The sequence below is a fragment of the Gymnoscopelus microlampas genome (genome assembly GCF_963454915.1).
Source record: "Gymnoscopelus microlampas genome assembly, chromosome: 2".
Taxonomy (NCBI): Eukaryota; Metazoa; Chordata; class Actinopteri; order Myctophiformes; family Myctophidae; genus Gymnoscopelus; species Gymnoscopelus microlampas.
In genome coordinates this window covers 16968936-16980482 of record NC_139939.1, presented here as the reverse complement: position 1 = coordinate 16980482, position 11547 = coordinate 16968936, and the positions used below count along the sequence as shown (strand labels likewise).

At 39.8% G+C, this 11547-nt stretch overlaps 1 protein-coding gene across 1 annotated transcript; it reads left to right on the top strand.

Moving 5' to 3' along the window:
* Positions 1 to 683: 683 nt before the first annotated feature.
* Positions 684 to 5940, top strand: LOC311054171 (ankyrin repeat and protein kinase domain-containing protein 1-like; the record flags this gene model as incomplete). Its single annotated transcript, XM_084070049.1, has 9 exons — positions 684 to 826; positions 1487 to 1826; positions 2099 to 2244; positions 2341 to 2396; positions 2808 to 2963; positions 3475 to 3557; positions 3874 to 3913; positions 4876 to 5154; positions 5393 to 5940. 9 exons carry the CDS (start codon positions 684 to 686, stop codon positions 5938 to 5940), a joined length of 1791 nt encoding a protein of 596 aa, XP_083926175.1.
* Positions 5941 to 11547: the final 5607 nt, after the last annotated feature.

Genomic DNA, 11547 nt, shown 5'->3' with positions numbered 1-11547 from the left:
ACACACACACACACACACACACACACACCAGTCAAAACCCTGGCAAAGGCCCCAAAAACTAGTGCCTATAAATGAATTAATGAATATATTACGAAGGTGGACTTGTAACCTGGAAGCCTTTAAGAGAGCGGCTAAGACATAAGGAACAACATGTTTTGAGATGGGGGTCCGTGGCAAAATCAAATCATTTTGGGGGTCCTTGACATGAAAAAGTTCGAGATCCACTGATTATAGCAAGTTTAAAAAAACAAAACTGTTAGTATTTAGAAGACATTTGTAGAATCGACCAGAAGCAAATATTTGGGTTACAAAGGTTCAGCTTTAAAAACATATATATATATATTCAAAGATTTGTTCACATTTTCACGATTTTTCAAAGAATAGCAGATCTACAAGCTCATAGCGCGGCACTCGGTGCCGCGCTATGAGCTTGTAGATCTGCTATTTTTGAACAGTCAAAGAAATCTAAAATGACAGAGATGCGTCCCCGGATTGAATGGGTTGACAAAGCATCAGCACTATGCAACCCTATCGCCAGAGGAAACTTTGTCATTGAACGCTTCATTGTCAGCAGAAAAGTACTGTACGTGTATGTGATTCATTGGTTGCTTCAGTATGGAAATATGTCATATTAATTTTGCCTATGCCTTACTGCCCTCTAGATTTGAATCTGTGGTGGAGAGATGGCAGCCCCGGACAGAGAGACGATTGGCGATGAAAGTCTGGAGAACTGGAAAGAGCTGGGCTCCGGGGGCTTTGGATGTGTCTACAAGGCCAGCCACAAGGACTGGGGCTTTGACCTTGCCATCAAGCTGCTTTATGTTGGGTATGATGAATATGATATTTAAAAAAAAAAAATTATTACAGGACTTTTATCAGCAACATGGTTGATTCTTTCACTCTAATCAATCACATACAATATTCAGTCCTATCAAAGTCAGCCTCACATAACTGGATTCTAACCAGTGGTGAAAAAGTACTCAAATGTTTTACTTAAGTAAAAGTATCAATACTGCAATATAGAAATACTCTCTTACAAGTATAATGTACTTGAGTAAAAGTACAAAAGTATTGGCATCAAAATGTACTTAAAGTACCTAAAGTAAAAGTACAAAAATGTTTGAAAACAGCCGATTTACAAGCTCACAACGCCTCGCGATGCGACATGTTGTGAGCTTGTAGATCTGCTATTTTCAAATAGCCTAGGTATAAAATAGGGCTGAAGTGGTTAATGTATGTTTTATAACGTAATCATTTATATCTGCAAAGTAACTAGTAGCTAAAGTTTTCAAATAATTTAGTGGAGTAAAAGTACAATATTTGCCTCTGAGATGTAATGGAGTAGAAGTAAAACAAAAAAAAATAAAAAATACCCCAGTAAAGTAAAAGTACCTAAAAATGTACTTAATTACAGTACTTGAGTAAATGTACTTAGTTACTTTACACCACTGATTGTAACTGCTGTCTTTCTCCTCCTAAACTGTAGCTCTGACACCTTGTCCACCGCTCTGGGGCGAGAGGCTCGTCACATGGACGCTGTCGCCCACCAGTTTGTGCCCAAGGTCTATGGGATGTACCAGGGCATTCCCCCTGTCCCTAAGCTGGCCTGTATGGAGATGCATGGCATAGTAATGGAGCTGATGGAGAGAGGCTCCCTGCTGACCCTCCAGAAGGCCCTGGCTGGGCCTGCACCCTGGCCCTTGGCTTTCCGTCTGGCCAACCAGGTGGCCGTGGCCATGAACTTCCTTCACAGCAAGAAGCCACCGGTTGTGCACTCGGACCTGAAACCAGACAATGTACTACTGGATGCCCACTTAGAAGTCAAGGTATGCACACACACACACACACACACACACACACACACACACACACACACACACACACACACACACACACACACACACACACACACACACACACACACACACACACACACACACACACACAACAACAACAACAACAACGTAACCTCAAGGTTTTGGTTCAGATTTCAGACCATGATGCATATTGCCATGCCATTTGTCACTGCTTCTCTTCACTGGGCTTCAATCAAAGCAGGAAGGCCTTAAATGCTCTTTTATCCTCTTTCTTTTAATAGTTAGCCGATTTTGGCCTCTCTATGGTGTCCACCAGTGTTTTGAATACCAGCAACAAAGGTGAAGAAGGAGGCACTCTATTCTACACTGCCCCAGAGGCCTTTGAACAGGAAAACTACCGTCCTGTCCGCTCTTATGATGTTTACAGGTAAACTCTTGAAGGAATGCTGTCGATATAGTCATTACATTTATTTATTATGTGAAAACAGTTTCAAACCTTTTTTTAAATATATTTTTTATTTAGTTACGGCATACTCCTATGGACCCTTCTTACTGGAAATTGGGAGCCCTATCTAGCAGGTAAATGGTCCACTATTTCATGTGAATGTATACAGCAGCACACATACAGTAAGTATGAGATGAATGTATACAGCAGCACACATACATTAAGTATGAAATGAATGGAGTTAAGTCCAGTGGTTGTAGAAAAAGGAATTTCACTTACAATCAACATGCTTGATTTGTGATATTTATGAGCCTTCAACTATCTGTTTTTATTTGTCATATTTGCTGTGTAAAGCAATGTGTAAACTTTGAGAAAAGTGCTAAACAAATACATTTATTATTATTATTATTTATACCACTATGTACATAACAACCACTATGTACTCATTCATAACTATGTATTCACATTTTGAACCTTACGCACGCATGTACGTGCACACGCACAGTCGCACGCATATACAAATATCTGTTCTGTATTTGTTTTAGGGGTGAATCATTACGTGCTGACCTTCAGGATTATTAAGGGAGACAGACCTGATCTTCACAAAATTGATCGGAGCAAAGCAGATGGATTAGACAAGCTGGTTGACCTCATGGAGAGGTGCTGGGACAAGGATCCCACTATGAGGCCCACATTCAAAGGTGAATTGACATTCTTACACAGATATAACGTTTTTAGGGAAAGTCATGAAATGGGAGCACACTACGAGCTTCCTGCTCAATGTTAATTGACTTCAAACACTTCAATAATGTGTCCAAAATATATTTCTGTCATGTTTTGTACATTTAAAAACTTCAAATATACTGTATGATATAAACGCAAACAAGTTTTTGGTAGAAAAGAAAAACAGTTTCGGATTCTCTGAGATCGCCATGCCGGTACTTTATGTAGCTGAAAGGATTCAAGTGGGATGTTGTTTTGTCGCCAAAATATATCTAAAATACTTTGTCAATATGATTTATACAGTAGTATCCAAATTGTACTAAACTGATTTAAAAAAATGTCATACATGTAATTCATGTGAAAGAATTAGACCTAGTGTATATCTTGTTATGTACGCACAACATTCACGCTGGTACAGAGGTACATCATTCTGCTCATTTACATTGTCAAATGACTAAATATCTTTGTCCTGTCATATGATGGTTTCAGAATGCACTGAAGTGACAGGTCGTGTTTTCTCAAAGCATCAGAAGGGAATCCGAGCTGCTGTCGATGAAACCTTGACAAAGCTGGTAGGTACACATTTTTCTAGCTGCGTTTTCAAACTCAGAACAACTTTTAATAGTTTATTGATGGAAGCCCACTATAACATTTTATGAAAAAGGCCTTACTTGTGACTTTATGATTTTTAACTGTACATCTCAGAAACACTTGTATAGTTTTTCTTGACAACATACCAACACAAGTTGGAAGTGTGAGTTGTGAAGTTAAAATTGTGATAAAGAAACTCAGACTTTATCAGTTTATTCATTGTTGGAAATGTGTTTCTGTACTTGTGACCTTAAATGTAATCAGTAATCTAATATGTGTGTAATGCCATTACTCCAGGACTCTGTGAACAGACAGGAGGAGTGTGTACAACCACCAGGTACGTAAACTATCTATTTAACTCCCATAAACATCACAGAACACTACGGCCTCATTATAGGGATGGCTATTCCACAATGCATGATGTGATTCTTTACTTTAGTCTGTGTATAATGACTAAATTAATTCACATTGCTTAACCCATTCAATCCTGGAACGATCTGTCATTTTAGATTTATTTGGCTATTCCAAAATAGCAGATCTACACGCTCATAGCGCGGCACCGAGTGCCGCGCTATGAGCTTGTAGATCTGCTATTTTTGAAAAATCGTGAACATTTGTGGAAATCTTTAAATATATATATTTTTTAAAGCAAACATTTGTAAAATATGTTGGTCCAAGGACCCCCCAGAAACAAAGATTTGAGTTACAAATGTTCACTATTAAATATATATTCAAAGATTTGCACAAATATTCATGATTTTTCAAAAAATAGCAGATATACAATCTCATAGCGCGGCACTGAGTGCCGCGCTATGAGCTTGTATATCTGCTATTTGCTATTTATATCTGCTATATCTGCTATTTAGAATAACCAAAGAAATCTTAAAATGACACAGATGCGTTTCTTTCCCGGTCCTAATGGGTTAAAGAGGAGAAAAGGCTCTGTTGTCCATTTGTCTTGGCCTAAAATCATTTTAATTTCCTTAAACCAGGACCAATGCAGACAGATTCTCCATCTACAGGCAGAGTGTTTATTTCTATTTAAATGTTGACGTTGATCTGAAGCCTGGACGATTCATTTCAAAACACAATACTTACTCGTTCATATTTTTTATTTTGTCATTTGTTTTGTTCAAAACTCACATGAATGAATACACATGATCTCTGGAGTCATGTGATCCAGATGTATCAATCAGATTTTTGCATATTCTATTGTGACAGTGTATATTTCCAAACACACTAATGTATGCATACTTTGTAGATTAGATCATGATATCAAATGACTTCTTGTGTTTACAGAGTCTCCAGTCAATGACTCACTACCATCAGTGCCTCCAGTCAATGACTCACTACCATCAGTGCCTCCAGTCAATGACTCACTACCATCAGTGCCTCCAGTCAATGACTCACTACCATCAGTGCCTCCAGTCAATGACTCACTACCACCAGTGCCTCCAGTCAATGACTCACTACCATCAGTGCCTCCAGTCAATGACTCACTACCATCAGTGCCTCCAGTCAATGACTCACTACCATCAGTGCCTCCAGGGAGCACAAATAGAAAGGACTATTTAAAATGTGAGTACAAGGTGATCAGTAAACTACTTTTACACAAACCCTTCATACAGTGACATTGTTTGGATACAAGTAGACCAGTGGTGGGGTTTTGGGACCCCCAGGGGTCCTTGAAGGGGTTCCAGGGTCTACTCCCCCTCCTCTCCTCTCCTGTGAAAATGATCATATTTGAACTGGGGACCCCACAAAATGATCATATTTGAACCTGTGTTTAATGTTTATTGTGTTATTTTCTCATCAGATTTCTCTCGTCTCACGCTGAACACAAACACAGCATACGAAACCCTCTCTCTGTCTGAGAACAACAACAAGGTGTGGATGAGGAGAGAGGATCAGCATCATCCTGATCATCCTGACAGGTTTGATGAATGTGAACAGGTTCTGTGTAGAGAGGGTCTGACTGGACGCTGTTACTGGGAGGTAGAGAGGAATGGAATGGTTGATATAGCAGTGACTTACGGAGGAATCAGTAGGAAAGGATATGGTGATGACTGTAGGCTTGGAGGCAACGATAAGTCCTGGAGTCTGGTCTGTGATGATTATAATATCAGATACAGTGTCAGACACAATAGTAAGGTGACTGTCCTCCCCCTCCGTCCCTCTAGGCGCTCTAAGAGAGTAGCAGTGTATCTGGACTGTCCTTTAGGGACTCTGTCCTATTATGAGGTCTGCTCAGACTCACTGACTCACCTGTTCACCTTCACCTTCACCAACACATTCTCTGAACCGCTCTATGCTGGGTTCTGGTTATGGACCTTCTCCTCAGTACGTCTGTGTGAGCAGAGATAGAGTCTCTATGCGAGGAGGACATCAGGTCACCATGGTTACTCCACATGTTAGTGACTCTAGGGTTGATATGTTTAACTCTTTCCTCTCCTACTGCTGTGAGCATGTTGTTGGTTGACTACTTTACTCTCATGCAGTGGTGGGAAAAGTACTTCATTTGTTTACTTAAGTAAAAGTATCACTACTGCAGTGGTGGAAAAAGTACTCCAATTCTTTACTTAAGTAAAAGTATCACTACTGCAGTGTAGAAATACTCTGTTCAGTAAAAGTCCAGAATCCAAAATTTACTTAAGTAAAAGTACCAAAGTATTGGCATCAAAATGTACTTAAAGTACCAAAAGTAAAAGTACTATTATGTTTGAAAATAGTAGATCTACAAGTGAGCTTGCAATACTCCGATGTAGAAATACTCTGTTACGAGTAAAAGTTTGGAATTCAAAAATGTACTTGAGTAAATGTACCAAAAGTAAATGCAGAATGTCCCATCTAAAATGTGTAAAAGTATTTTAAAAAATAGCCAAAGTTTAAATAGAGCTGAAGTGGTGAATGTATGTTTTGTAATAATAATCTAAATATACAAAGTAACTAGTAACTAAAGTTTTCATATAATTGTAGTGAAGTTAAAGTACAATATTTTCCACTGAGATGTAAGAAGTAAAAGTATTGAAACATGTAAATACTCCACTAAAGTAAAAAATCCTAAAATTGGTACTTGAGTACAGTACTTGAGTAAATGTACTTAGTTACTTTCCACCACTGCTCTCATGTTGAACTCTGTAAATCAGTGTGGATTCAAACATCTACTAAATGTCTGCATTCATTCATTAATGACATTCAAATCATTCATTGTTCATGTATTGATTCATTATTACATCATTATGTTATTGTTGTTTTTATTTGCATATTCATTCCATATTCATCTCATTCTTCACATGTTATTGTATGATCATCTGTAGATGTTTAATTGTTTAATAAATGGATTCTTAAAAGTCTGATATTGTTCTAGTGTATTAATATTCATAGTGTTGTCATGACAACATGGCCTCAGCTCATTGGTCATGGTTGTTATTTCATGATTACAAATATAGAGTAATCCATTACTCTTTGATTACAAATACAATGTAATCAATACTATTTGATTACAAATATAGAGTAATCCATTACTGTTTGATTACAAACAAAAGTCTCCCCGAACGCGTGTGTATGTCACAAGTGCTGGCATCGGCAGCCGTCTCCGGTCCAGTGTCCACTATTGTCTGAAAATGTCAGAAAAGGGCACTTTTCTGACCCCTGACCTCACTGGACGGCCCGCCACACTTTTTTTTACACCTCTCCCGCTTAGCGGAGAGTGTGGCAGTGTAGAGGGGGTCTCCCCGAACGCGTGTGTATGTCACAAGTGCTGGCATCGTCACAGGTTCCCTGCTCTACTTCACCATTCTGAGGTTTGATGGATTTCACACGGAACAGTGTTCTCACGCATGTTGAAGTTATGTGTCTAGTCAGGAGTTTTTACTGCTCCAAAACTGCACAGAGCTGGCCGACAATTTCAATGACGATGTCTGGGTTGTGAGCTGAACAGAATTTTAAAGTTCTATGCAAGGCTAGCCTGGCTCCAGCCGCTGAATCGCTAGCCTCTCATTCAGGGTCTGGTGACGCTGCCGAAGGCGGGGTTTTCTCGGTTGAAAATCTAACCGGCGGCCCGGCCCAATTGAGATCGGGATAATCCAGTATGAACCAATCTTCAAAGAGTCCCACTTTGGCCACGCCCCCATCTCAGAAAACGGCCGCACTGAGAGGGCTTTCAGACTGAATAATGGAGTGAGTGAAACGAAATGAAAATTCAGGCTAAGTGTCAGGCTAATGCAAGGCCACAATGCACGCGCCATTCACATTTCTGTATGACAGAATGGAAAGCATTCTAAAAAATAAGAATATACAGTATGGGGTCCCTGCTTGTAACAGAGAGGTCCTCTGTTACTTGCCATTTGCACATGTACATTGTAACATTTATTTATGGATGGATTATTTGCATAGCATAATCACTTTAGTATTTGCACGGCATAATTTGCACATTGTAGTTTGCACAGAAAGGAATGCAGTCATTTTTATTAAATTTAACTTAACATTTGAGATGTGTCCTGTCTGAGCTGGCCACTCAGCTAACTAGTCCACCTATGGAGACAACATGTTTGGTGATATCTGGCAAGTGCAATTGGTGTAATATGAGTGCAATAGAGACTAAGTGGAATGTGTGAGAGGTGCAATATGGGTAATGCTGAGTGATGATTGAAAACTTAACATGTACCAAAGTGGGCTGTTCTGTTTGCCAGTGTAATTGGGCTGGACCAAGTCAGAAGGGCAGAGGGGGGTTGTAATGTGTATTTGGAATTGTGAGGGATCTTGTGTAAAGTTGTAGTATGAGAATCATTAGTGGTGTAGTTCATGGAGTTTTAAGATATTTTATGAGTTAATTTTATATGTATTTCTGTATTTATATATTTCTGTATTTGTATATCTGTTTATCTACCCGTCTTAATTGCCTGAGCTGCTCCAGCTGAGTATAAAATGCTGCCAGTAACAAGCCTGTTTAGTTAGAGGTAGAATGAGAGCCAGGCAACACCATGTCGGCTACCTGTGTTGGAGCTCCTGCATTGTCTTGTTTGATGTCGGTGAATAAACACACCTTTTGGTTGCACTTTACAAAATGCCTCTGTACTGCTTCCAGCCGCAAAAGGGCTCATTCTCACACTGCTTCATCTCTATATCAGCTAAGGGGTCCTTGACCCCAAAAAACGTTGAAGACCCCTGATCTACAAAAAAGCGGAAATACATCATCCAGGCGCAAAAACCTATCCATATATCCACAACTTTTATGAGCTCTTGTTGTTCAACTCAAAACAAAACACGGTAATGGCGGCAGCAGGAGAAGAATGATCTGAGTCTGATCAGCAGCTGAATCAGTCTGACAAACCTCCATGAACACCCATGGCCTTATCTGTACATTTGACAATTAGTATCTGTACTTTTACTCAAGTACTGGGGTTGAGTACTTTTTCCACCACTGCCCAACAGCGACAATTTATAATCCATGTCACAAACTCAATGCTGATACCTGTGTTGTTTGCGCCTCCAAGACAGTGGCAGACTCAGCCATGACGCCCACAAATACCCGTTTGTGTGTCGAGGCTGATTTCTCATCGTGAATATGAAGGCATCAACCTGTATGAATGACGCTATGTGAATAGTTTGAGGTGAAATACTATTTGTAGTCATTCATTTGACACGCCTGACTGACGCCTCCGGCGTGTAAAGGTGTTTAGGGTTGCTGCTGTGTATAAAAGTGTAGCCAGCGGTCTGTAGTGTCTGTTTAGGCACTGGTGTGTTTGTTTTTCAGTGTATAATAATGGTGGTGCTGTCATTCAGCGGGTTGATACTGGTAGAGCGGTGGCTCCACTGCTTTTGGTCAAACCCATTAGCAACCACACTGCAGGTGAATAACAGCACTGTGTCACTGGAGTAGTGTGGTTGGGTTCACCTGCAGAAACACACTGCCCTCTCTCTGTATTTTGCTTTGGTAAACCAACAATGTCCCCGTCTACCAAAACAAAGAGAAAACACTAAAATACAGTGAGAAGGCAGTGTGTTTCTGCAGGTAAACACCACCACACGACTCCAGTGGCTGATGACTGCTGGTAGTGCTGGTACAGAGGGAAATGATGGGCAAAACATGTAATTATTGTTTTGTTTATGTAAAAACAGTTACATACTGTGCCTTTAAGTTTTGTATTTTGAGCAGTGTTTTTCCTTAATGAGACCAAGGACAATGACAGGAGGCAGGGGAGAGAGGAGGACAGACATGTACCTCAGTGGACAGTGTCCAACTGGACTCATTTTGTGCACCTTGTTGTCACAAGGTTATTTCCCTTGGGATTAAGTTGACAGATTTATTGAATGAAATACATAAACTTCACCAGGCAGCACAGATTTATAATGAATGTATTTATTTTATTTTATTTATTTTTATAATGAAATATATCAAATTGATAAATCAAATGTATTTATTTGTTTATTTTTATTGTATGAAGGCAGAATCATTGTCCGTTATCTACATGGAAGCAGGAAGGGCTGCCACCACCGCCTTAGGCGCCTTTGTTTATAAACATTGGAGTTTGTACAGCTCCTTCGGAGAAAAAGAACTGCTTTTGGTTGGTTGCTTGGTTAATCAGTACACTAAGACCAGGAGTGATAGCGCCCCCTGCCAGGCTCCTGCGCATGTTGCAGCTAAACCCTAATATAAGCTTTATTCGTATCAGAAATGATGTTCACTTTGGTCGCTCTCTGTAATGGTAAGGCTATCTCGAAATATACTCAACTGTCGTGGACACAGGCAGTGAAAGTCCTCTTTTAGTAAAAGAAAAAGTCCTCTATTATTGAAAAAAGCTAAAACATTCTGAAAGAAACTTTGAAAATGTTTGAAATATTTGTAGAAAGGGTAAAAAACTGACTATTTACTCACGAGTGTCACAACCCTTAAAAAACAGTCCATGACCCAAGATGGGTCATGACCCTATGTTTGTGAAACACCTACAGTATAGATAATTATCTGTGTGTGTGTGTGTGTGTGTGTGTGTGTGTGTGTGTGTGTGTGTGTGTGTGTGTGTGTGTGTGTGTGTGTGTGTGTGTGCGTGTGCGCGCGTGCTTGTGTGTGTGTGTGTGTGTGTGTGTGTGTGTGTGTGTGTGTGTGTGTGTGTGTGTGTGTGTGTGTTTGTTTACTGACCAGTTCAACAGTTCTGTTCCATCATAATCCCAATGAGCTGAGCCAATCTGAAATAGGATTACACAACACACATTACACACATGTACTCACTTACACACATGTACTCACTGTCACACATGCAGCCCACCTCGCGCACGCACAGGCGCACACACACACACACACACACACACACACACACACACACACACACACACACACACACACACACACTGGAATTACTTCTGAGGATGTTTTAGGATGCCTATTTTTCGTTATAAATGTCTTTTTTTATTCTTGCCATTTTTAACCCTAAAACTAAAACATCTAACTCCTAGAATCAGAATCACGATCAATTTATTGTCACGTCACAGATTTACATGTGTTAAGACTAAGAGAAGTGGGTGAAGTACTTTTTTTCGTGCGTGCTCCGTCATTTTGTAGTTTTTCGTGAGGAGAGAGGATATAGTGATAGAGTAAGAGCAGGAGAGACAATAAAAAAACAGGATAGAAGCATGTCAAATAATCAAAAAGATACAGTACAAATAGCAACCAGAAATCTAACGCACCACCTAACCCCTAAATTAATCAATATTACACTTGACGAGAGGGTGTGCTTTACCGTGGTTATTGGCACCACAGTGATGCAGTCAGGAACGAGGCGGAGCCGAGATCCACAAGCATCCCTCAAGTGTAATATTGCGATTATATGTATTCCTGGAAATACATGGGGTCTGTCCTTATCTCAATAGATTTTGGGTGAACTACCTTTAACCAGTAAAAAAAAAAAAATCCTGTGGTGTCTGGCATTTTGGATCTCACTTGAGAAAAATACTTCACTAGTCGACCCTTTTTAC